Source organism: Lagopus leucura, unplaced genomic scaffold (assembly GCF_019238085.1).
Source record: "Lagopus leucura isolate 7727_CA_CO unplaced genomic scaffold, USGS_WTPT01 Super-Scaffold_100070, whole genome shotgun sequence".
NCBI classification, from domain to species: Eukaryota; Metazoa; Chordata; class Aves; order Galliformes; family Phasianidae; genus Lagopus; species Lagopus leucura.
This window is the reverse complement of record NW_024962312.1, coordinates 332,815-359,731: the sequence shown is the minus strand read 5'-3', so window position 1 is coordinate 359,731 and position 26,917 is coordinate 332,815. Positions and strand designations below refer to the sequence as shown.

Genomic DNA, 26,917 nt, shown 5'->3' with positions numbered 1-26,917 from the left:
CTACCACTTCAAACACGTTCTGGATTATAATTCTGCACCCTGGAGCCTGAGAACAGCATCAGCATTGGAATAACAGAGCAGGAAAGCTGTGCACTTGCACAGATGTTATAAAGGCTATGAAGAAGTTATTTTCTTCATGGAAACATTATACGGTAGGCTAAAGGTGGTAATATCTTGATCTCACAAGGATGGCACTGTGTGGTAACTCACCGTGTAGACATTTCTGCTTCCATTTGCCAAGGGAAATCCATTTCTGAACCACTGGTATTGAGGAATTGGGTTTCCAACAGCTCCACATTCTAATACCAAAGCGTCTCCCACAGTCAGGTTTTGTGGCTGAGGCTGAATACAAATGCACAGCTTCTTTTCAGGCAAACCAATTAAGCCCCCTTCAAAAATTAAAGAAAAAATGAGAGGAAAGAAAGAGAGATAAATAATGTATGGGCGCATGTCCCTGAAACTAGAACAGTCTGTGCTAAGAGCAATGAAATTAATTTACTTGTCTGTAAGGAGCATGCTAATAATGAGTCACAACTGCATTCCATTTTTTTCAGCTGAAAAGTAAAATAGGAATACACAAAAACACACCTCAGAAGCTCCTATGCATCATTTATTCCTGCCAGTCGTACAATAAACAGGCACAGCTGCACAACGGAAAAACATTGCAGAAAGGATTCAGAGAAAAGAGCAAATATAAAGAAGCATAGTTGCCAAGGGACAGACTGAGGATGTGTGCAGGTGTGCACACAGGAATGAGAATTTCATTACATGGTTTTGTTTGCTTCACTGTAGGAAAGACAATGTAGAAGTCTGGTAACTAGAAAAAAATCGGAGGGAAAGTTTAATGATAGGAAAGATATTTTGTTCAGACAGCAAAAGTGAAAAAAAAAAACAAAGCAACTTTTTTCATGAGTAGCATATGTACTTAAAGACAAAAAAATTCTCCCTTCTCAGCTTGAGCATTGATAACACAAATGCAAAATTTCTCACTTGTAGAAAGGGGGGAAAAAAAGCCCCAAATAGCTCTTTATTAACAGAAATCTGTGACTTTTAGCAGCAACAGATTAAATCAGGGGTTCCTGGTTTCAAAATTTGCAACTGCTATCCCATTCCTTAGGAGTTAGAAGTCAAATCTCCTTGCTGGCCAACTGAGGGGAGGATAGGACTGGGGGAAGAAAGTGATTTGTGTTAATTACCATTATGATAATCAGCTGTCAAGTAGAAACACTGTTTTTAAATGATAACACCTGTAACATTTTTATTCTAATTACATTGTCAAGCAAGTCCTGCAAAGGCAGTCAGTAAACAAGAAAAGGGCTGCCATGAAATTTAATGTAGACCATACAGTCATAGAAAACAAGTTCACCTAGTCCATTAACCATTTTTTGTCTGATACAGGCAGATATGCATTTGTTGGAGATTCTGTGGTCTATCTACTTCATTCATTTCACTGTTTAATTATTCCTATCATTAGAAAGTATTTTCCAGTGTCTAACCAACTCTTCTTGCTAAACATTCACACTTTACGTCATGCCTACGACTTTTAAGTGTTAAGACAGCCCATTCCTCTTTGCAACTGCTTTGTATATAACAATGTTTTGAAGACATTTTCCACTTGCCATCAGTATACTCTCCACAGATTTCAAGAGACAGTGAAGCAGCCTTTCACTGCATCGTTTCTCTTTGTTTTCCTGACACCTTTAAATGCAGGATTCAAGAGGGAAGCACCACTGATTTGTAACACAACACAATACATTCAGTCTTCGTGCTGTGAAGATACGAGCAGAAATCAGCTGCACTCTTTAGTTGCTCTTCTCATTCACCTTTAGGCCAAGAACAAAGCCAGGCTATTTAATTAAATAATTTAGTTTAGGTTTTTGTTAGTTTGCTTCTAAAGGTAGACTTAGCACATAGTCTATCCTCATTTAAAACTATCGATTGTCCTATAAAAAAAATACACAAAAAGCAAACCTACACGAACCAAAAACAGAAGAACACCGTTTCACAACCTCAGATACTAGGTATAAATGCACAGTATCAGTAAACCAAACCCGAGAAGCAAATTTCCAAGATTCACATTACAGTCACAGAATTATAGAATGCCTGGTACTGGAAGGGATGTCAAATATCATCCTGTTCCAGCCCACTTGCCACAGGCAGGGTTACCAACCCCTAAATCAAGCACTACATCAGTCAACTAACAATAAATTCCAGTAGTGGCTAGATAATATTGAGTGGACAGCCATATAATCCTACTGGTTTTCTGCTTTGTCTCCATTCTTTTCAATCTTCGTCCACTTCCATCCTTTCATTATGTATGCTGCAGATGGAAATTAACCCTTCAGAGAAGTAAACCTATCTTTAAGCCAGTGCCATAATCCATATGGACTTACATACGTGCATCTGAATAACTATGACCTTTCTTATGCAGCTAACACATTTACTAAACCCACAGAGATGCAATTCACACAAAAAGACCCAGTTTAACCCAATGTGTTAACAAGCTTTAAGGTGCAATCCGCACAGGAGTTTCCACTGTACAAAGCCCCTGCCACTCACCATGAGCTGTACCCTGGAGATCACAAACTTCCAGTCGTGCCCACCGACTGAATGTAAATGAAGATTCACTGTTCACTCGACAGATGTAAAAGCCAGCATCATTCACTTTCACTGGATTCAGAACCAGTTCTGGAGAATTACCATGGGGAACCTGAGTGACACATGAATCAAGAAATATCTTAATTTAGATTAAGTTAATCTACACAAGGATCAAACACTGGATTATTTATTCAGTGTCCATAACCTCAGCTTCAACTCCTTCACTTAAAAATTTTGGATGAGAAAGTTTTGTTCCATGTATTCAGCAGCTTAGAGATGGATTTTCTTCCAGGAATGATTCATATGTCTCTACCTTAGCTGAGTTTTTAAGCTGGTTGAAAAACTCTTCCTGAAATTAGTCATTGTAGGAAGACAACCAGACAAGAAACATGGGTAAAAGCGCTGCCACCTGAACTCCACAGATACAGGCTCACATACATTCCAGCACTTAAGTCTGTAACAGCAATGAGTTCAGGCCTTAAATTGCTCAGTCTTATGAACGAGTTTTCATCTGTCTAAAACCAATGGTGACTGATATTTTTTGCATCCTGGTAGTTTCTGAGTAGCTTGTGTGAAACTTCATGGTAGGCTTAGAGAACTGAACTTACAGTTCCCAAGATCAGTACCCAAGGATAGAGTGCCTCGAACACACTGAGCCACCTTGCTGTTCTAGCACGTTGATACAGTCATCGTGGAGCAGTTATTCAACTTCTATTTTTACTAAAAGACGAAGCAAACTTTTCTTTATATAATTGAGAGCAATAGCCTTCAAAAAAAATTTTGGAGAGAAATGCCAATTCAGCACTAGCAGTATCACAGTTTAGTCTGTGGAATTGTTACTTAGTGATTTCTACCAACTAAAAAAATATATATATACACACACATACACACATATTCTCCATCAACTATTACCTCTTTCTTCTGTTTGAACCACTGGTAATGTACAAATGGGTGTCCTGTTGCCCAACAACACAGCTTGACAACCTGGCCACAGAGCACTGCTTGAGAGTCTGGCTGTACAACAATCTTGATGCCTTTAAAAGAGAATTTACATGGAGGAAAGTTATTAGGATACAACTCAGAATTTAAATTTAAATTGTCCTCTAAGCAAACGAAGTTTCTGTCATTAAACATGCTTGAAAACAATCCAGGTTCTCTATGTAAATATACAGTTTCATTTAGCCAGAGAACTTCAAGACATTCAAAACTGTATTTCATTACACAAATCCATGCTTGAACCACAGATTTGCAGGGGTTGGAAAGGACCTCTGGAGATCAGTCCAACCCCGCACTCCAAAGTGTTTTAATTTCAAGAAACCTAATTATCTCTTACTCCCTACACACTAAAGCAAACAGCACTTTCAGTGGCATCACGCATTCTTTCTTGGAAAAGTATTCCCACAACATACGTTTTCGAGCTTTGCTCACTCCAGATAATTTAAATTGTTAAGCTTAAGCTACAAGAGAAGGCACAGCCTGAGGGAGGTTCAATGCAGTAAGAGCTGGTTGAGCTGCAGCTCACTGCGTTTTTCAACTATTGCTCATGCAGCTTATTAGACAACATCAGTTTCCTCTATGGGTTTTGCTCCTGTAGATCACAGGGCGGGGGTTTTCTTTTTACCAATGTGCAAGGTAAAATTTTCCACTTCAGATTTTAACTGCCAGGAAATAGTGCGAGTGAAATTCTGATAACAGTCTGATAGGATCCAGTTGTTTTCTTAACCCAGACCAGTACAGAGATCTAATTACAGCACAACCCCCACGACAGATCTGCTGTTACAACCAAGGTCATAGGAAGAAGAAGGGGGAGGTGGGAGCAGAAAAAAGTCATCTGCAGAGTTTAAGCTCACGGTGCTGGCAAAGAATGCATGAGCTTCTGGGCATGGTGCTCAGCAGTGTTGAGATGTCAATGCTTCAGTCTGATGATTTTTTTTCCTTATTATGGATGGTGCATGCATGCAACAAAGACAGTGGGACTGTAGGTAATAACACGTGCTGGTGACGAGTCGCTGCAACACCGGTCATAGGGAAACACAGAAATAGCAAACGATACAAAACCACTTCAGTAGCTTCTCATTACTCTCTGAAATTAAGAATCACATACCAAATAGGTACTTATACTACATTTGATTTTCTTTAGAGGTTGGACTCCTTCCCTATTTTGGGGGAAAGCTGGTTCTTCATTATCATTTAATTAATGTGCTTTGCAGAAGCTGAAAGCATAGTCTGGTACAGCAACAGCATTCCACTTTACTGGGCGAATAATCTTATGTGAAGTGAACAGAAACTGCATGCAAAAATAGCTCCAAAGAGATCAGAAACATCCCAGCTCAGCACTGTAATTTGTTCCAAGCCTTCTTACTGTGCCACACCAGTTTTCTTTGCATTCCCCAGCTCTCCCATTTAACGGTTCAGCTGCACATCAGAATTTTGTCCAACAGAAAGTGCTTGAGGAAGAAATCGTATCAATTTGATCAACGGGTTAAAACTGCAGCAGAAACACAAAAGATCAACAGACTGAAACAGAGACTGTGGCACATGGAAATTGTGTGGTCTTTATCTAACAGGGAAGTGGGCTCTGTTAGTGTCTCCATACACAACCTGATTCTGAAACAGCTGTCAACCCTGGGAGCTACTCCAGCCTAGGCACAGGACTTGAAAATTCCTTGCCTATCTTTTAAAACAACTTCCACCTACAGCCTAGCTCTGGAGATTGATACTTCAGACTTCTCATTTAATACTTCCTCTGCTGTTTTTCTGAGTCTAAGGGAACATGTCAAGTAGCCTTGAGCATCACAATCACCAACATTAACAAGGCAAACAGGAAGTCTGAAATGTCAATTCAAGGGACAGAAGATTTGCCCTTTTATTCTTTATAATCTCTCCTGATTTTCATCATTGACATGTCTTTAAATATTTGAGAAAAGCAAATCATCTGGAAGATGGGCATCTTGTACTCCTTGGAGGTGTTACCACCAAGTTCTAAGAAAACTGACTCATAACTTCTGCACTGTTTCATTTATTTTCCTGCCATTCACATATTACATAGCTACTTCCTGCAAACACTAAAAAATGTAATGGCTTAAAAAGAAAACCTTCTGACTCAATTTTCTGAGTGATACATTGTCACTCATAGGAATAGGATGCTATGGCCTTCTCATTACAAAAAAAGAAGTTTAAAAGTTATTACAATTTTGCATGTTAAGAGGAAGAACATTGTCCAGAGTTAATACATTGCAGCAGATGAGTCTGTAAACTCAGAGAGATTAAGAATTTCTGGGTCTTGATTGTGAGAGTCTATGGCTCTTAGAGGTCCCTTCTGCAGCTGCAAAACAACCTCTCAGCTTGTAACAGTGTCTGTGCCAAAGAAACACTGAAGTGGAAGCACTGACGTATCAGTATTACAACACTATACTCAAAAGCTCATAAATGCCTGAGTCTTTAATTGCATAAATTAAGCTGCTAGAAAATGGTCTAAAAGCCAGTATGACAGCCATAAAGGTCTTTATTAAACAACCCCATCCTAAAGCAATGCTCAAGCTCTTTTTGGTTTACTAAAACAAGTGAGTAGTTCTGAACTTTAATTTCAAGTGTATCACACCCTAAATATTTAAGTAAACTCACTGCAACTGTTAAGGCCTACTACTTCTTTCTGAATAGTTCAAAAAGTCTTAGCATTAAACTCCCTTTAAATACCTTTTGCTTTGTTTTCTACTGGTTCCAACTTGTCTCTCCCTCTAAGCCATCCAACCCTCCTTAAAGCAGGCGTAGTTCATTCCATCATGCCTCAAGGAGATTAACTTACAACAAGACAGACTATCCCTGCCTTTCAGAGCAGTTTTGGCAAAAGTCATATTGGCTCGTTCTCCTCCACACAAGGTACCTTAGCTATCTATGCACTAACACCCAGAATATGACATGACAGACATCTGCAAACTCAACTGTGGAGAGATTACAGGTCAAGCAAGCAATGTTTTGGCTCAGTGCAGGCACAATTTAGTACAAACCTGAGTCAGTAATAGTCTTTGCTTTCATTCTCCTCCACCACCCACCATATACAAGACAGCATACTACCGCTGAACATCTCCACAGACAAACTCTTGCCTCAGAAGCACAATCCAGTCTCACTGATACGACACCAACTCCCCTCCTCCCTGACAAGCCATCACCGTCACTGTGAAGAAGTTCCTTTTCATATCAGCGTAGAACATCTCCTAGGGGAGATGCTCCAGGCCCTTTTACCTTCTTCATGGCCCTCTGCTGGACTCTTTCCAGAAGATCCCTGCCTTTTTTGTACTAAAGAGCCCAGAACTGGATGCAGTACTCCAGGTGAGGCCTGACCAGGGCAGAGTACAGGGGGAGGATCACCTCCCTTGACCTGCTGGCCTTTTAATACACTCCAGGATCCCATTAGCCCTCTTGGGCACCAGGGCACACTGCTGGCTCACGGTCAGCCTGTTGCCCACCAGGACCCCCAGATCCTTCCACACAGAACTCCTCTCCAACAGGTCATGTACAGATACTTGCAGTTATTCATTCTCAGGTGCAAGACTCTACACTTGCACATTCCTACTCCTCATTTTCAAGAGAAGCTTTTCTAACTTCCACATGACTGAATTTCACCATATCTTCAAAGAGGACATAAAAAAGGGGCACAGTCTAGAACCAAAGCAAGAAGAATTTGGTCTGCATTCCTACTGTGTATGCCCTTGCATTGCCCACATCTCTGAACTTTCAATGAAGAAGCAAGCTGAATGCATTGGACAGCAGACAATAATCTAGCTCTTTGCGACTTTGTTTTGCTGCCCAATTATGAAGCTGGAATAAATTCAAGGTGAACTAGAACTGGTGTTAATTGAACACTTCCCTTTCAATTAGTGTAAGCTATGAAATGCAGTTCACAAAAACTGTAGCCTGAACAAATGGCTGGCAAAGCTACTGGTCTTTCTAACCCAGCTACTTCTGTTCTATAAACATCTCCCAAAGGCAGAGCTGAATACAGAACACAAGTTAGCAGAGAGAATGACAGCACCTGTCATACTCATGCAGCCAAGTCCAAGCCTACAACAATACTGCATTAAGCCTGCTTATCTGCTTGACCTACTTTTAATCTCAGAATCATACAAACAAATACCAGTTACTAGAATTCAACTGCTAACAGTGCTTTTACTGTAGAAATGAATGCTTCAGTATTTCTAGTGCAGAAAGCATGGTTGCAGTGGAAATACCAGAACAAACCAGAGCTGACCTGAATAGCTGAGACACTGGAGAGCCTCTGTGTGTTCCATGGCCTGCAGGAACTCCACCAGCTCCACTACTGTGCAGCCTCTGTCACCCAGCAGCTTCAAGAGGCTCCAGCTTGGGCTTCCTTCTGGCTCCAGAACTTTGAGGGAACACTGCTCTAAATCCAGGGGACTGTAAAATAAAGACATAAGACATGGCATAGAACTTCTCAATGCTCTTTCTGAAAAATGGAGTTGAGTTAAAAAGATTAAAAAAAAAAAAAAAAAACAAGAAAATATAGAGAGAAGGGAATGTCTTAGCTGATTTGAATGCATTTAAAGTATTTCCTTCACGTTTCAGAACTCCAGGCATTACAAAGCAGCATTTCCACAGACAGAAATTAGTATTAATGACCCGCACGCTATAGAAACAAGGGCGCCTGAACCTAACAATTCTACTTGAGAACTGTATTGAGAAACCTAGTTCTCACATTTCAATGCCTGAATAGAAAAACAAATGTAGCACCTTTCATTTTCACCTGCCTGGTTCAGAAACAACAAGGATTGAGCCAGGAAAGCCCAGGAAGGCTGAGAACCCCAAAGCAACTGTTAGATCAGTGACTGCTGCAGCCTCCTAGCAGTTCCGTGCATTTCCAGGTTGCCCAAGGAGGCTGTGGATGCCCCATCCCTGCAGGCATTCAAGGCCAGGCTGGATGTGGCTCTGGGCAGCCTGGCCTGGTGCTGGTGACCCTGCACACAGCAGGGGGGTGGAACTGGATGAGCACTGTGCTCCTTTGCAACCCAGGCCATTCTGTGATCCTATGACTTATCCCCAGCAATAAACTTTCACACTTCTGGGCTTCAGTTTTAAGGCTTTACGCGCTTTCAATCACAACAGGTAACACAGAGAGGGTGTGGGGAGAGCTGTGGATCCATCAGTGTTTCATTTATTAACTCACAGTGCCACACAGAGCCGCAGGCAAGACGCTTGGGCTCATCCCAAGCCCATCACCGCACTTCGGAGGATAACCCAGGGGAAGAATTACAGCCGCGGCCCTACAAAGGAACCGCACTCGGGCTGCGAACGCTCCCTAGGCAAGACCTGGAGAAGGCACAGAAAGCAAAGCGAGCAGGAAGCGATGTACAGAAAGCGACCTAGGAAGGAAAAGCTGAAGAAGTCGACCGCGTTCAGCCTACCGCACACCGGAGCGGCGCACGGAAGGCCGCCCGGGGCAGCACTGCCCAGCCGGCCGCACGGCCGTCCGCCTCATCGCGGCCCTGGGCCGGCACCCGGCGCCGGAGCGCCCCGCCGCGAGGCCCGGCCTCACCTCGTCCCTCCGCTCCCCGCCTCCCCCTCACCTCAGCCGGACGCGGCCGCGGCTTCCCGCGCGCTGCGCCAGCTCCCGCCAGCCCTTGCCGGGCGCCGCGCGGTCCAGCAGCTCGCTCAGCCTCCGCAGCAGCGGTTCCGCCAGGCGGCTGAGGGGCAGCGAGCCCGGCGGGCTGCGCGGCGGCTCCGACATCGCCCCGCCGCCGCCCGCCGCCAGCCACGGCCCGCCTGGGGCGGCGCTCCCGCCCGGAAGGACGCTGCCGGCGCAGCCGCACGGGAGCGGGGGGCACGGCGAGCTGCGCGCCCGGCGGGCGGAGCGGGGCTGAGAGCGGTGCCGGGGCTGGGAAGCTTTCTGCAGAGAGAGCGGAGAGGCCCAGGGTGTCTCATCTCTGCAGGAGTTTACAGAACCACAGAATCACAGAACAGCCCGGGTTGGAAGGGAGCTCAAGGATCACGAAGCTCCAACCCCCTGCCACACACAAGGCCACCAACCTCCACATTTCATAGCAGCCCAGGCTGCCCAGGGCCCCATCCAACCTGGCCTTGAACACCTCCAGGGATGGACGGGGCATCACAGACTCTCTGGGCAGCTGTTCCAGCACCTCACCACTCTCATAGCAAAGAACTTCCCCTGACGTCCAGCCTCAATCTTCCCTCCCTCAACTTCAAACCATTTTGCCTTGTCCTGCTGTTATCTACCTTTTCCAGGAGTTGACAGCCGGGCTGGGTGTGCCCTGGGTTCGATATGTCGGTCAGCCGCACAGCTTGGAACTAGATGGTTTTTGAGGTCCCTTCCAACCCAAGCCATTCTTGTGGTTCCATCCAAATGTAACTGCCCCCATTCCTGCAGTATGCACACTCAGACGCAGTGCTGGAAGCAGCCCGTGAGCTTGCAGTGCCTGCTGCCCAGCCTAAGGCAGAGCACACTGCAGAGCAGGCAACAGCGACTGTCTGCCGTGGGCATCTGGGACCCAGCACCTCCAAGGATCAATGCATGCAGTTAGACACGGAGGAGCTGCACTGGGTGGTGTCCTGCAGAGTTGACCGAGTGTTTCTCCCAACTTAGATGCAAAAAAACACATGTATGTATGCTATGTGGATACAGATAGAACGGTGAATTTGGCTCCCGCACCCACCCTAGGCTGTACGCTGTCCTTGTTGCCCATCTCCACACAGTGGCAAGCAGTTCAGTTACCTCAGCTGGAAGGCGGTCCCAAATCCTGGTTGCTTATTTCTTTGGGGATTATTTTGACTGTTGAACCATGAAATAATGAAATAAATCACAGATATCCCTGCTGCTCTCTAGAGGGGAGCGGCTGTACGTGCTCTGGATTTTGCTGAATAGTTTTCTGGCCATCACCCCCAGTCGGGAGAGCACTGGGAGTGAGAATTGTTCAGCAATGCGTTTGGCAATCAGCATTTCAGCTGTTCTTTTTTCAAACAGTCAGGAAAGAACACAGCACTGAACTGGTTGTTCAGACTTTTCAGCACTCCTTGAGCTCAGAGCCCTGTGAGCAATTAATATGCATTCCTCCTGTACGAGTGCTGGCTTCTTGACATGGGATCACCTTTTTCACTTCACAGTTCATTTAGGTATGCACTGGATAATCACTGCCTTTGAGAAATGTGAATTGTTAGGTGATTTTTTGTGTGTGCATTAATTTTGAAAGTTCACTATTCACTTTGGCTCCCTCAGCCTATCCGTTGGGGTAATTGTTCAGATTTTCTCAGCATTTGGCAGAACATTTGCTTGCTCAACCTCAAGCAGGTCAGAAATTTCAGCCGTGCCTAGCAAAGAAGTTAAGTACCCTGAAGCATGTGCTTTAGAAGTGAGCCCAGAGCCTTATTATGAAAAACCTAAGGCCAATACTTCCTCTCTCCCAGGGCCATGAGGAAATGCTGGTCGCCCTCTGTGAAGCAGGATCTGCCCTCCTCGCTGCCAGCTCGCGCTCTGCCTCTGGCAGAGGTTTTCCCAGGAAGAGCCATCTGCTACGTGTAATGAAATAGTCTCTCCTAAAAGACAAACTGCAGTGATCAGACTCACTATGCTAAGGTCACGCTAGCAAAGCAACACTGAAGCTTTCGTGTAGCTTCTCAGCTTGGAACCAAAATGCTTGAACTAAATGTCTTTTATCTTGTAGCTCAGAGTCAAACTGCAGACCTGGTCCGCTGCTAAGGCACAAAGAGAGCACAGAAGGGTAAGTGCATGTTTCTGGTTTGGGAGGTCAAATTGCTTGTAGTTTTATAGTGACGTGGTTGCTTATTTCCCCTGTGTGCAAATAGAAAAATTATTGTAGAAAATAGAAAGCTGGTCGTAAAAGATGAACAAGCAAAGAGCAAGTTACTTTATTCCTAATGCTCTGCACAAATACAGTGATTTAGAATGAGTTGAGGTGGTCAGTTTGTTTTGCAGCACATACTTTTGATAATATGTTTGATAACATGTTGCATGTAAAATTCAGCTAAATGTTTTGGAAATCACACTCTGGTGATATTTCCATTAAGTTTCAGCAAGGGGAACAAAATTGCAAAAGCCTTTCATGAGGCACCTCCTTCTCTAAGGAATGTGTAAGTGGCGCTGAGTGTCCAGAAATAGGCATTTTATTCTTTCTGAATACATACTGCATGCCCCACTGCTTGCTACTCATGAATTTCCTCCATTCCTCAAAAAAAAAAAAAGAAAACAAGAATAAAAATCTGGTCTCTTGGTTGCATGCACAAATTGCTCATGCTGACAGTGTCAGATGCTTGACAAATGTTAAAAATAGATTAAGACAGATCAGTGCTAAGAGCTGTGCTGTGATTGCTTTTTTTAATTACTCTATATTAAGCTCTTCGTTAGGCGTACACTGAGAGGTTGCTTGTTCTTATGTTTTGCCAAGGAACTATAGCTGTGGTGCTTTCTTTATACTGCTGTTGACAATGGGTAGTGTGCTACTGTAAGAAGTTTTCAAAACATCTCTGATGTCAGAAGTTAAAGAAGCGTGCTACATCTCAGTGTATTTGCCAAGGGCACATTTTGCAGGTGCCTGGTTTCTGAACAGCCGAAACTTCGCTGATGTTTTTCTCATCCAGAGCTTGTTAATACAATAGATACGCAACAATTGGTTCAGATTGCGTGGTATTTTGCTAGTTTCATTTCTCACATTGTAGGCGTTTTGATAGGCATGCTGCTCTAAATATTTTATGTAATCACCGTGATTTGAAGTATTTTTAAAAGGATAATATGATTATAGTTGTTATTTGTATTTAGCGTTGAGCTAAATACAAATTTATTTAGCATTAGAGATTCCAGACAGAAGTGAGTCAGAATTTCAGTATTATGAGATACAGAAACACACAGAGAACGCAGTCATTGTAAATCCTTTTGTGCATGGTTCTCACTATTACACCATCGAATATTAGACTCAGCAGTGAGCAAACAGCTCTGCAAATGCTTGCCATCCTAATATGCCAAATTATAATTAAATTATAGAACTGTGGTTTTTGTCGCCTTGGAAGTTTTAACTTTTGAAATGTAACTTTGAAGAATGTGGTCATGACCACAGCGTTTTCAGAAAGGAACAACTTTTTTTTTGGAATGTGTTTTTATGGCTGTGTTGCAAAATCTCTTTGGAAAGCTTCTCTCATGTAGGGGAAAGGGAAAGTGGATCAGGAATTTCACATGGAATTTTGTTCCAACGGTCCTGATGGACACCCTGAAAAATGACTCAGAAACATGCTGACACAGGTGAAACTTAGAAGAAAACTTTTGGTGAAAGGTTTGATTTATACTCTATGAAAGGTTTTTAAAAAGAACTTGAGAGTAGGCACGTCAATAGTGAAAAACATGCATGGCCAACTTTCTGGAAAAGGAATTTTGGAAAAATTCAGCTTTCCAAAGGAAGTTTCATAAATAAAAATTTACTGTGTGAATTTCCCCATAGAAAATGTAATACCTCGTGAAAAAAAAAAAAAATCTAAATTGGAATGTAATGTCTGTTTCTATTGTAGATCTTTTCTTCAGCTGGAAAATTATGTCTTGTTTTCTTTTGTCTTGTGAGGAGAAAAATGCTAAATTTTGATAATTTACTATGGGGTGAAAAACGTCTGTGGAAGGTGGCCTGGATGGGGAGGAAAAAAGCAGAATTCCTAAATGCAAAAGATTTGTCAGTCTGGATGTGCATCCAGAGTGGATGGAATTTTGGATGTTAGAGGAATGTTATAGCTATATAAACTGCATGCAAACTCTCAGCAAGCAAGATAAGGTATTTAATAAAACTTTGCAGGGAGGATGTAGAATGAATTACCACAGAATCATAGAATCACCAAGGTTGGAAAAGACCTCCAAGGTCACCCAGTCCAACCATCCACCTACCACCAATATTTCCCACTAAACCATGTCCCTCTCTACAATGTCTGAATGTTCCTTGAGCACCTCCAGGGATGGTGCCACCTCCCTGGGCAGCCTGTTCTAGTGCCTGACCACCATTTCAAAGAAGAAATTTCTCCTAATGTCCAACCTGAATCTCTCCTGTCGCAACCTGAAGCCGTTCCCTCTCGTCCTATTTCTGGTTGCATGGGAGAAGAAGCCAACCTCCACCTCACCACAGCTTCCTTTCAGGTAGTTGTAGAGAGTGACGAGAGATGTAGATGTAGAGAGAGTGAGAGTGATGTTCTCCCTCGAACATCCTCTTCTCCAGATTAAACTATCCCAGTTTCCTCAGCTGTTCCCCATGAGACCTGGGCTCCAGACCCTTCAGAGCTTTATTCCCCTTCTCTGGATACAGTGCAGGGCCTCAATGTCTTGTAATGAGAGGCATTAACCTTGAAACATGTCTGCATTTGAGCAAAAGACTTGGATTTCAGAGATGTCTGGATGGCAGCATGGGTGCTGTTTGTGCAGTGCCATAGCATGGAAGGTTATTTGACAGACTAAGCGTGTGCTGTCTTTCTATCTCTGCACACCAAGAGTCGCAGTGATAAAACAGCAATCAACCCAAGAGTCATGGTCATAAAAGTGACAGCTTCATAAACTGTGACGTTTCATTTTATGTCGTTTTTGCTACTGCAATTTATTTGCTATATTACAAGCTATTGCAGTAACTGTTTGTGTTATTCCTTCATTTTTCACATATGCATTCTAAGAATCACTGTGACAGTGGTATGTGGCTTTTCATGCCTATTCTTTAAACAGTTCAATCTGATTTATTAACAAAAATGCATATGAAGTCCAGTTTCCCTGAGTACCATAGGAATAAATCACACAAAAAAGCCATCCTGTGGCCAACCCCTCACCCCAAACTTTCTTGTTTGTGTCTAGATGAAAGTACCTTTGCTTTCCTTAGTATTGTACACAGACTGAGAGCACGGCCAGGCTGGGACAGAGCTCCTTTATGTCCCATGTGCTTGTTCTGTGCCTGAGCCAAGCAGGCCTGATGCTGCATCCTCCTTCTTTTCTTTGATATAGTATCTTATATAATCCTACCGTCAACAAGGTTATTGATTGGATCTATGTCGTATATGACCACTTCTACTCATCACAAAGCAAGGTTTTGTGGTTATATTAGTGGGATTTTTTGGAATTCTTCCCCATTTATCTTCCATGAAGACAGGTTATACCGGTCAGGTTTCTTTGTGGTCAGCTACCTGTCAAGAAAACACCTTTAAAAGGGGATTAACAATATATGTGTATAGAAAGGAGAAGGAGCTACTGGTGCATAAAGTTTAATGGAATGGTCTTGGGGATTGGTTTTCAAATGAGCAGATCCCAGACTTTAGAGTGGAGGTAATATTAGAAAGATGGTGGCATTTGGGAATTTGTTCTTTCAGCCCAGGTATCTCCAGATGAACAGTGGGGCAGATAAGTTACTGACTTTCCAAACATGATCTGTTTGATAGAGAAGTGTTAACAGAGTAGGCCAGCATGTATTGATGTCTTCCTCACATGCAGATATGTAAACAGGAGAAAGATTATGCTTCCTGTGTATTCAAGACTTTTCCCTATACTCATTTAGAATAATGTAGATGCATTTTCCAGTCAGTGATGACATTCAGCCTACCAAAAAAGGTACAAACAAAACAAAAAATCAATGAAGATCTCAGTCCTGGTAGAGGAGAATCTCCCTCTGCTCCCCACCCCTTCTGTCAGCCCTGGTTGTGGAACATACCTCTTTCATCAGACCTGTCTGATTTAAGTTAGTGTTTGTAACGTTAAGAGAAGTAAGAACACTGAAACTCATACCCAACACGTTTTGACTGGAACTCTGCAATTATTTCAGTCTAACTTTTCATGTATGGACCTCAGAACTCATCCGTGAAGCTGTGTAGCATTAACATTCACCCATCAGAAGCAGTGTTACCAGCAGGAGCAGAAAAGAGTTGATTCCTCTGTACTCAGCACTGGTGAGGCCGCACCTTGATTACTGCATTCAGTTTTGAGTCCCTCACCATGAGAAAGACATGGAGGTCCTGGACTGTGTCCAGAGAAGGGGAACGATGCTCTGAAGGGTCTGGAGCACAGGTGTTATGGAGAGCGGCTAAGGGAGTCTGGGTCATTTAGCCTGGAGAAGGGGAGGCTCAGGGGAGACCTCATCACTCTATACAACCAGCGAAAGGAGGTGATGATGAGGTGGGGGTCAGCCTCTATCCCCATGTAGTTCTTGACAGGATTAGAGAGAATGGCCTCAAGTTGCACCAGGGGTTGGATATTAGGAAGAACAACTTCTTCAAAAGAGGGGTCAGGCACTGGAACAGGCTGCCCAGGGAGGTGGTGAAGTCGCCGACACTGGAGGTATTGAAGTGTTTAGTGAGGCACGTGGTAATCTATTGGGAAATATTGGTGGTAGGAGGATGGTTGGACTGGGTGATCTTGGAGGTCTTTTCCACCCTTGGTGATTCTGTGTTTTATTCTTGCATAAGGCTGCCAGTGCAGAAGATTGCCACTCCTGGGAAGTGCATGTCAAATCTCCTCATCGTCTGCTTGCAAGGTCTCTGTTTTTACACAGAACACAAGAAGGAAGGGTAACAACACGGTGGGGTTAAAAAAAAAAGCAAGAACTTGGGAATTTCAGAGATCTATTGAGAAAAGCTGTGCAGAAGTGCTTCCTTGAAATCAGCGCAGGAAGTCTAGAAGAGCACAAATCTGTTCTGAACTGCACTGCCTGAATTGCTGGACTAAAACTGATGTGTCTGAGAATTTCCACTTCACCTGTCATCAAGCTGTGCTCACATGCCTCATCAGGACTCGGGACATTCATGGGCTGCAGCTTGAAAAGCATGCAGTTTACAAAAATAGACATGAATGCACCTCTAGTTTCCTTTTGATTTTAGCACTTCTACTTTTCATCATTTCAAGGTTTCTCCTCTTAGTGTCGGCCAGTGGTTTAAAGTTTTATTTTTCTGGAAACTGAAAACTGAGATTTTCATACTCTGGCTGATGCACAGAGCCTTCAAAAATACATCACGGGATTCTTGATTAACAAAGTGAATTAAGGAGTACAGACCAAAAAGTCAATAGGAAATAATGATTCAACTACAAATTTCATATTAGTCATGACAATGTGCAGTAAAAAAACAATGTGCCTGTTGCAGGTGGACTTGCACATTTGTAAGCTTTGCAATCAAATTTAATCCTTGACCAGTTAAGTGAAAAGGGTTCACCAGATGTTGCGAGGCCCAGCAAGTGTTGACAGAGGCAGCTAATTTACTAAAGATGCATAAAGTCTGGGGAGGTTACAAGCTCTCATTATTTATTTAGCTAGCCACTTTTCTTGAATTATCAGGTATCCCAGACCCAGTGTCATCCTGGAATATGAAAGCCAAAATACCAGCTGGGGGAAGAGTATTTCTTAACGTGAGGCAATTGAAGGTTGTCAGTTCCGTTCCTTCCATGTGTTGAGTTAAGATAACCCTGTGTGGGCTGGGGCAGGTTCTTCTTTCCCAGCCCTTTGTGCTGGGTGGGCGTGAGGCCGGGCATCTGCAGGACGCATGCAGCTGTACTCACGTGGAGGTTTTGATGTCAAAGCATGTTTGCATCGGTCACTGAACCGTTGTACTGTGTGAGATACAGACGTGGACCAGGTGCTCATTGTGCTTATCCTGTGCTGATGCAGAATGGTCCCTGGCACGAGGACTGGTGTCCTATGATAAGAGGGCAGGCAATCTGTGGGCACGGGCAAGTGCTGCAGGCATGGCATGCACAGGTGCCTCTGAGTGATAGGATGAAGTGAGTGTGGGCAGTTGCTGAGAACAGATTACATGGAGAAAGGTAGAAGACAAGAGAAAAAACTTCAGAGATATCAGAGGGAGTTTTTTGCATTAACTCCAGAAGCAACAAACAGGAAAACACAAATTTTCTCCTAAACTTATGAAACGCGCGATCTTTTTGTAGAAATACCCCTGTGGATTAAAACTGCTTTGAAAGGATGAAATCCCGTCTGCTCATAATGAAGCAAAGTAGGAAAAGACTGTGATACAGGAGAGGAAAATTAACTTCCACTATTTAACCAAGTTTTGTATATTTCTGTCACTTAAAAAAACTTTGCCAACATTTGAGCTAAGCTTACAGCTCCTTAGGAAATAATTAGGGGCGGTTTTGTGTCCAGGACCAGCTGCAAAATGGCTGATATTGAAAATGAAGGGCAGTTAAGACATTGTTTCTTCTCGTATTAAAGGCTAATTTTTCAAAAACACGTTTGTCTCAATTGGAATAAATAGTCAAATATTTAAAATTAAAAAAGGTTTCAAGACAAGGTTCAAGTTGGAAAAGGAAGTTGATATCTACACGAAAATTAGATCAAAAAAATCTTTTTTTTTTTAATATAAAATTGGAATTTCAAACCAAGTGTTCACTGTAAATAAGTTTTTAAAAAACAGTATGGATTTGTAATGAAGTATTGATTTTAAATGAAAAAGCATTTGTGTGTGTGCGTGAATAATTGAGTTGAATTTGTTCTACTGTTTTCCTTATGGAAATGTTGACTGACTGTTTTAGTCATTCCTATACTTGTTACCAGCCATTCTTCTGCTTAACGTGTTACTTCATCTGCACGGCCTGTTACTGCCATGTTAATCTGACTGTTACAGATTTCTGCCAGTCCTGTTTGCCCAAAGTCGTGTCCAGCCGCAGTTTGCAGCTCTCAAGCTGCCATCTTCATGTTGATGCTCGCATTTCCTTACTCTGGTTCCTAGGGCAGTGTGCTCAGTACCATCCCGACCAAGATGCAGAGAGAAACACACCCAGCAACTCGGCCCTAGCATCTCCGGGTTGCCAGGCAGATACAACTTCACCCATTCCTTGTATGCCTCATTTCCGTGGGAGACTGCAGGTGGTGGTGAAGCACTGTGTAAGGCATGATCTACATGTAGTGGAGGCCAATCTGTTTGATGGGTGGAGGAAGGGGAAAGGGAAAGCCAACTTGTCCGGGTATAACCTCTCCTTTTCTCTACAGCAGGTGGAAATGCAATGGCAGCTCGTTAGAGAACCAAAACAAGAACCTTCTTTCCATTTGCTCTTCAAACCTTAACTACTCCCAGCTCTCCTTCTCCGTCCTCCTCTTATCATGTACCTGACTCAGCAGATGGTGTCATTGGTGACCAGAGTAAGACCTGAATCAGGCAACCAGAGCACCCTTATGCCTTAAGTACTCTCTTGTCTTTCCACCAAAGATTCAAAGCCTAGTTTATGAGGGGATTTGAGCTCGTTTTCAGGTCGTTAGCCAATTGCTGATGATAAACTGTCATGACCTCCAGTTCGTCTTTCCTTGGTGCATTTTGTTTAGTCTTTTCTGCAACATGTTCTCTTGAAAAGCAGAGAGTATCATACTAGCAGTTCTTTTTACAGATTTTAAGCCAGTAATTGAAATTAGAATTATATCTAATACCTCCTATTTTCTCTCCAAATTAAAAAAGAAAAATAATGTTTTCGTCTTTGGTGGAAAAGCATAATTTATTGCCATTTTCCCTATGGAGCATTATTTTCCTTTAGTTTCCATTGTTGGATCTGACAAAATGCACAGCAATCTAGTATAATTTTCATATCAATAAATCTGACAGCATTTTTTCCCCTTAATGTCAAAATGCAGCTGAACTAAGATAATGATAACTGTGTAGTACAATTGCTTTGGTAAAAAGTATTCATGAGCCAATACACGTTAAAAATTGTTGCCAAGGCTCTTTTCATCTGTGGAAATTGCTTTTAAAATAATTTATTCCCTCAAAAAAAAAAAAAAAAAGAAAAAGAAAAAGAAAAAGAAGAGGAAAGAGGCATCTGGTCTTCAGAAAAGCAAAGATGAAAGCAGATTTAAAAGAATGCAACAGGGAACATTAGGCAAATATGTATTTATGAGGTGATGCATGAGTGCTGGGGGTTAGTTCATGGCCCTGTAATCAAATGGGTGATGGAAAGAATAATGTCTACTGCTCCATCTTTTCCTGTTAAATATCTGTATTTCTCAGAGTTGAAATGGAAAGCAAAATGTGATCATAGATTTGAAAGGTTGAAGGTAATGGGACCCATCGCATTTTTCCTCCGAGCTCTGGTTGCACTCAGGGTCTAAACTGATGTTCAACACTTGCATAGAGCAAGCGTAGGGTATTGGCCCAGTCAGCAGGTGCCCACATCATTTTAAACCACCACAATAAGCATGAATTGTTTTCTTCTTGCCACCTGAGGCAGGGAAGCCTCTGTTGCAATGGATCTTGAAACAGACTGCTTCTTGGGCTCCAAGGTGGCGCGCTGAGAGGCATCAACCTCAGCTCCTGCCCTGTGCCTCCATGGAGATCACCAGAACAACCGTGTGGCTTCTCCTCCCCATCCCCCCCTCCCTTCCTTCTCTCCTCCCCATCTTCGTCTCCCTTTCCTCTCCCCAATCCCTTCTCCTTTTCCCTCGGAGGACAGCATCCCATATCCTTCCCTTTAAATTCTTCTCATCCTGCTTTTCCCCTTCTAGGAACTCTCTGGAAAAGATGTCCACGGTAGGGTTTCCTTGAAGGAAATGAAAATATACCCAGCTGCACTATGCTGTTTACGAGAGGCAGATTCCAAGCAAGCCTTGTGACCACCTTGCTCCTTGGCCATTAGCTCCCCTCGTATTTTCTTACTGACTTTGATGGGTGTCTGTAAGGAGCTGTGGCACCTTGCAGCTGTGAGAGGGAGCAGGGAAATGTCGCAGTGGAAGAAGCTGGGAAGGAAAGGGAGAACGAGCAGAGGTGTCTTTATGTCATGTAGTCAGATGGGCAGAATGGCAGGGAAGGTTTTCCTGCTGTTCCTTCCTTCACACCAGCTCTGTTAATACCAGCAGGACATCATTTTTCAGAATATGTAGTTTGGCATCCTTTCTGAGATCAAATGGTTTACTCTGGTGGGGGAATTTGTGGCCTACGGAAAAGATGTAGTGAAGAATCACCCAGAATGCCTCTAGCAGTGTACAAGTACATGAAGTACCTAAAATTCTAAGATTTTGGAATCTTTTGAAAAATAAAAGGTTGTTTGTTTGTTTGTTTTTGCAAGACAGATGTTTGCATACTACTTAGCTTTTTAGTTATTTTGTTGATGGAAGACATCGGGTGTATTTCACTTTGTTTTTGCCCAAGTTCTGTTTTGCTGTACCATTTTGCTACGGCACAACTGTTTGAAAGTAAGATTTATTCAGGAAATTGGAGTTGGCCAGCCTCATTCCATTTCTCTCACCATAGAAATGGCAAACATCAAACCACAGAATAGCTCTCAGCACAAGTAGCCCAATGAAATTTAACCAGATGATTTCTCCAGGTATCGCTACAAACGTATTTTAGAATTCAGAATCATTGAATCATCCAGATTGGAAAAGACCTTCAAGGTCGTTGAGCCTGTTCATCAACCTGACCCACTGAGTCCCTTTACTAAATCATGACATTTAATGCAACTTTGAATCGCGTTCCACATGATACTTCCTCCCCACCTATTTCCTTCACATGTGTATTTATATGTATACACACATACACACACATGTCTCTATGATGCCAATGTGACTATCAGCACAGCAGCTATATGGTACCTGTGGAAGCCACGCTTCTGTCAATATTTGCATTGGTCTGCATATTTCTGTTAGCATTTAGAAATGTCTACATGACATGCACGAAAGCATATTCTGTGCTGCCGTGTATTTGTGCAGGCAGGCTGAAGGATTTTGCTTCCCAGCACAAATCACTTTGGACAGCTGCAACGTCTCCCCTGTGAGTGGCTGTGCACAGCTAACTGGATTACAGCTACCGCTGGTAATGCTTGGTCTGGATTTTTAAATCACGGCGACTCCTTTTTTGGAAATGCTTGAACCTGTGTGGCAGTTTACTGTCTGTTAGAAAATATGTCATATCATTTTAAAAATAATTTTAAACTTAAGATTTCTCTTATTTGCAGGTGCACAGAGCAAGATGCTGCACTTTATGGGACAGCGTTTGGGAACTGACAGCTAGGCTGACCTGTTCAACTCTTGCTGAATGATGCACAAAAATCGTGGCTTCCCCAGAATTCTTGCTGACCTGAATGACTCTGATGGAAACGTGAGACTAAAATGAGCAGAATGAGGAACATTTTTCACAGCACAAGAGTTATGCCTACGAGGATGACCCCATGTTAATTTCAACAAATTCTAGCTCTTCAAAAATCAGTGTTTTATTACACAAGAAGCTCGAAAGTATTGTTCAGATGCGAGGAATCCTGAAAATACTTGCATAACATGGAAGACAACACAGGTGTTGAAAACTTATTTAACACGGAGGAAAATACTTGCTGTGCAAGGGATGCATCGCAGAATGGTGATGTCCTAAGTAATTTTAACAGCGCGGTCTGTGTCGCTGCTGGAAAAGCAGAGAAAAATTGCAGCAGACAGGTGCATTCCCACCCTACAGATCTGTTCAGTGATTGTACAGACAACTGCTGCCTTCACATGGAAGACTTTGTTTCTGGCCATTCCCTGGCAGACGTCCAGGCAAGTGAACAGACTGAACTCCACAGGTCTCTATCCAGGAACACCCTGCTGAGTGAGCGGGACGGTCCCGTAGTAAATCTGAATTATTTTGTAACAGATGATTCTGAAAATTCTGATAGCATTTTGGAGATCTATCCCAGTATAAGTGATGACCTTTATGATTATGGCCTCGAGTTCTTAGAATGTTCAGATGTGCTGACGGTACGTGACAATGAAATCTGGGAAGAGAAATTACGGTTTTTATTGGAAAGCGATGATGAAGACGATTTAAAGCTCAGTAAGGATTGTGATGGGTGTGCTTACTTCCTCAGTGAAGTGCCGTGCCTGTTTCAAGTGTCAGATAACACTACGCCTATGGATACCACCATTGGCCTCTGTGGTCATCACTCAAAATTCAAAGGAGTAAATGTAAGGAGAGACCCCTCTACTTACAGCCAGTCCACTCTGCAGACGGAGATGACTCTCACTGTTGGACAACACCGAGAGAAAACTACTGGTTTGAAAGACAAAGAGAACTGTAAAGTGCCAGTTGCACCTGCAGCCCTTGAAAATGACTATCTTAAAATGGAAGAAAAAGATAATGGAAGTGTACAGTCAGCTGCAGGTTTCTCAACCGATAAACCACGGAGTGCGGATAATGCGCATGCAGTGGCGGACTTCTCTGCTGGTGACACAGGTGCTGCTTTGACAAATCTGACTTCAGAAACAATGACAGGAGGCAATATAGACACAGACTTGGTGGATGAAAGCTCACTGATACCAGAAGAAGGGAGAAGAAATTTGCTGGAAGAAAATGCAAGGCATGCTGTCTCTACCTTAACAGAAAGTCTAAGAAGAAACCTTTTAAAGTTGTTGAATCCTAAAGAGCTTTGCAGATATGTAAGTAATATAGGTCAGTCTTTTCAGACTGCAGCAGAAGTTGAATCCAGCGCTTTGTTCCCAAGTCAGGAAGGTGTCCTTTCAACACAGATCTGTGAGGAGACAGAAAGCTTGCAAATGCAGGCTGGTTTGTGTCATACAGAAGAGGCAGATAAGGACTCTCATTGGGAACAGAAAAGGACGTGGGATTTGTCTGAGCAAAATCAGGTGCCATATGAAAACGTCTCACCCAGGGTAAGTAAAGTGTTTATCATTTGATAGTAAGAGCTGTTCTACTGATCTGAATGGTTTTCATCCCTGTTTGTCACAAAATAATGCAAATTTAAATTACTTTGAAAGATACTATTCATGCACTTCTGAATGACAGCTACGTCTGGGAAGGAAATCTGGTTTTGAAAAAGGCCCAAATAATCCATAAGCTGTTCTAATTATAGAGTGAGACTGATAATAGTAAGAGGCACTAATGGGACTCTGGACAGCTGGATAGGGAAATCTGATATTTTGGCTATCGCACAGGTCTTATCAAAGCAATGTTTCTTTCAGCCAGAAAGTTTCTCACATCTCTTTTGTGAGCAGAGAACAGCTTGATTTACTTTAGTTTATATTCAAAGAACAAAATTGTCTCCATTTATGGTGCTGGAAGCTTTAAACATCGACAGAGGTTTACTCGGAATTTATACCAAGCAGGGGAATTTAATCCAGAGCATTAATGTTACGGAGATAAATCGAGCTCTGCTTTTCTTTTTAAAAGTAAAGCAATGAAAAGTTTAGATATTCCAGTGGAAATGTAAAAAGCAACAACACATCAGGCCACCAAATTGATGCTCTCCAAGGACATACATATTTTATGTAGTTGAAAATTGACGTGGGAAATCAGCATGCTGGCAGCACTGTATCACTGATACGGTGCTCCACCAACTTCCCTAAGTGAGAATTGGGTCAAACTTTTTATTTCTGATAGTGAAGCCCGAAGATACATATTTATGGGTATTAAATCATAAATATTCTCACTTTACTGATTTTAAAGTACATAGCCGAGTGCACAAAAAAAAAAAAAAAAAAGTTATAAAAAAATAAACACAAGCTTTTTCCAATTCCACAGCACTGCCTCATTTATATTCTTTAATAATGTCTCCCAGCTGAGAATCAGAGATTGACCATAATCTGGTCACTGGAGTGCCTTAAGCAATCAAAAGTCGCTAAATTCTTACGCCTGAAAAGCATCCGTAAGTTTCTCTGTTTTTATGGTACATAAAATTCCCATCACATTTTAGCAGTGCATAATGTACTTACCGACAGAGAACAGTCCCCTACTGAAATCGACTGACTAATAATTTCCTGATGTTTTGTGCTGCTGTGCTTTGCATGAGGCATTTTTTCGCTTCTTCCAACTGCAGTACAATAACTTAAATACCAGAACTCGTAAAGAGCAGCTTACACTGGTGTAAGTTCCACGGTCAGGTTTCAGATTGGCTAGTTAAGATTCTTTCTACCTGCAGGGATTCTTTGGGCATCCATGACTAAAACTCTATATTAGTTAAAAATTAAATAGGACAGAAATGCCTGCACAGAAAAGGGAATATTACCACATCCCCAAATCCGGGTTTTAAATCACAAAGAGCATGAGGATTAAATTTAGAGGTAAATTCCAAACTGTGTGATCTTGACAGGGAACCAAACAATCTATCCCATCTAGAACCTACTGTCCACAACACAAGAAATAGGTGGGCAGCTTCTCACAAGACCCATACAGAAAGCCAGAAACTCGTCAACAATCTGCTACTGGAACCTAAGAAAGGCTAGAGAGAATCAACCTCCTACTGCAGCACAGAGGTTTACGTAGAAGCACACGGTTGCATTAGCTGGAGCTCCGTGTTTGAGACAGCTCTGCCAGGGACATTTTGTAGGAAAAATCATCAGTAACCACTTTTGAACAGTTTTCTGCTTTCTTTCTCTGTGGGATGGATCAGATCTGCTTAGAGCTACATAGCAGCCACAGAGCAACAGCACTAATTACTCTAGGATTTACACTTCCTTTCTTTCCCATTCTCCTCGATGCCAAGCAGCCTCTTACTGGAAATTGCAGTCTGTCCTGTCCAGCTGCTGTCCTGGGTGACCTCCTGCCATTAGATAGACAAAGTGGGAAGCTGCTGACTCTTCCTGTGCCCTTCCTGGTCTAGTGCCAGGTGAAATTCTGTATTTATTTAATGTTGCAAAACAACCTAGTAATATAACAAAAAAACCAACGGTATGGGCTGTATGATATTACACGCAAGAGAGCCAGGAAGCTTCAGGTCTGCAAAGTTTTCATTCAAGATGCCATCCTTACCTAGTATTCAGCCAGCACCCTCAGCATGAGACCCTCCTGAATTTCATTCAGGGCCGGCATCATCTGGCCTACTGAATGTCAGTGATTTGCATGGAATCATAGAATCATGAAGGGTTGGAAAACCCTCCAAGATCACCTAGTCCAACCATCCACCTACCTCCAATATTTCCCACCGAACCATGGCCCTGAGTGCTACGTCTACCCTTTTCTTAAAGATCTCCAGGGATGCTGACTCCACCACCTCCCTAAACAACATGTTGCAGAGCCAGACCACTCTTCCAGAGAAGACATTCTTCCTAATACTCAATCCGAACCTCCTCAGTGCAACAAGAGTCCATTTTCTCTCATCCTATTTCTGTTACCTGGCAGAAGAGGCCAACACTCACCTCGCAACAGCCTCCTTTCAGGAGTTGGAGAAGGCAACAAAGCCTGCCTTGAGCCTCCTCTTCTCCAGACAAAGCAATCCCAGTTCCTTCAGCTGCTCTTCATATGACCTGTGGTTAAAGTCCTGCTGGAACTGGGAGGTTCAGAGAGATTCCATGGCATAAGCAAAATTTTTACTGTCTATACTGTTAGCTCACGAAGAATGATATGTCGTGGTAGCTTATTTATGGAGGATTTTTTTCCCACTGTTCATCCTGCCAGATCCTCTGTTCATCCCGCCAGAGATTCTCTTTGCTGATTATTTTGTTCTCTATCAAGTCAGAACAGCTTGTTCTCATAAAGTTTGAGTTACAACTCAGTTTGATTATCCTTAAATTTATATCACCTCTAGATATTTCTGAATTTCATTATAGCAAAGTAGGGAAGGAAGACTGGCACAAATCATCCATGTGATTGGGTAGTCTGGCAGCGAACAAGAGGATTTTGTCAGATTCCAGGGCAGCCAAAACTGCAAGAATTGCATAGGCCAGTGAAATTGTCCACTGTGGTACTGGCAATGATTTGCTGCTGTGTGATATCCTAGGAGCTGCCATGTCTGATGGAGAACTGCAGTTCTGCATGTTTTGTTGAGGGGGCTAAGCTTAGTGAGTGCAGAAATGCAGCTGTGCACTGTGTTCCAACACTGCCATGAAAGAGAGGGTGTGTGCTGGGAGCAGCAAGAAGAAACGTGGGGATAAGTAAGGGAAGGAAGGAATTGGGTTATACATCAGAAGAAGAAAAGGAAATCGAAAGGGTGCCTGTACATCTGTGATAGGAATCAGTTCAAGGGGGATCAGATTGAAATCCAGCAAATGGTTTCTTGAAGGCCTGTGAACAGCTGTCAGATAGGAACAGGTTTAATGGCAAGCAGTGAATACTAAGGGGGAGGACTGACGCCCCAAACCACTGATGAGTAAGAGTTACTACACATGTTGGGGGCCTGTAAGGAAGATGGAGAGGGATTTTATCAGAGAATGGATAGGATGAGAGGTACAGATTTAAACTAAAAAGGGGAGATTTATGAAGGCAGTGAGGCCCTGGCACAGGCTGCTCTGAAAAGTCCCTAGAGGAGGTGCTCAAGGCCAGGCTGGATGGGGCCTTGGGCACCCTGATCTGATGAGGGACAAGCTATTCATAAACTATGGGTATTGACAAATATAAAAACTGAATCAACAACAACAACAAAATA

General features: G+C 42.8%; 2 protein-coding genes across 5 annotated transcripts in view; one reads left to right on the top strand and one right to left on the bottom strand.

The window, feature by feature from the left end:
- Window positions 1-9,340, bottom strand: part of MALT1 (MALT1 paracaspase) — a 29,708-nt gene extending 20,368 nt beyond the window's left edge. Inside the window, exons 1-5 of the mRNA XM_042886991.1 lie at window positions 9,180-9,340; window positions 7,847-8,013; window positions 3,511-3,632; window positions 2,560-2,710; window positions 211-389 (exon numbers count right to left, since the gene is read on the bottom strand). Of these exons, the coding sequence (XP_042742925.1) occupies window positions 211-389; window positions 2,560-2,710; window positions 3,511-3,632; window positions 7,847-8,013; window positions 9,180-9,340 (780 nt within the window). The remainder of the gene's footprint in view (window positions 1-210; window positions 390-2,559; window positions 2,711-3,510; window positions 3,633-7,846; window positions 8,014-9,179) is intronic.
- Window positions 9,341-11,037: 1,697 nt separating this feature from the next.
- Window positions 11,038-26,917, top strand: part of ALPK2 (alpha kinase 2) — a 40,686-nt gene continuing 24,806 nt past the window's right edge. For 2 of the 4 annotated variants that reach the window (XM_042886992.1, XM_042886995.1), the window contains exons 1-2: window positions 11,038-11,345; window positions 21,527-23,210. In XM_042886992.1, the coding sequence (XP_042742926.1) occupies window positions 21,846-23,210 (1,365 nt within the window). In that variant the 5' untranslated portion in view covers window positions 11,038-11,345; window positions 21,527-21,845. Of the gene's footprint in view, window positions 11,346-16,047; window positions 16,116-18,578; window positions 18,729-21,526; window positions 23,211-26,917 lie in introns of those variants that run through there. The other 2 variants (XM_042886994.1, XM_042886993.1) reach the window with 2 other exon arrangements.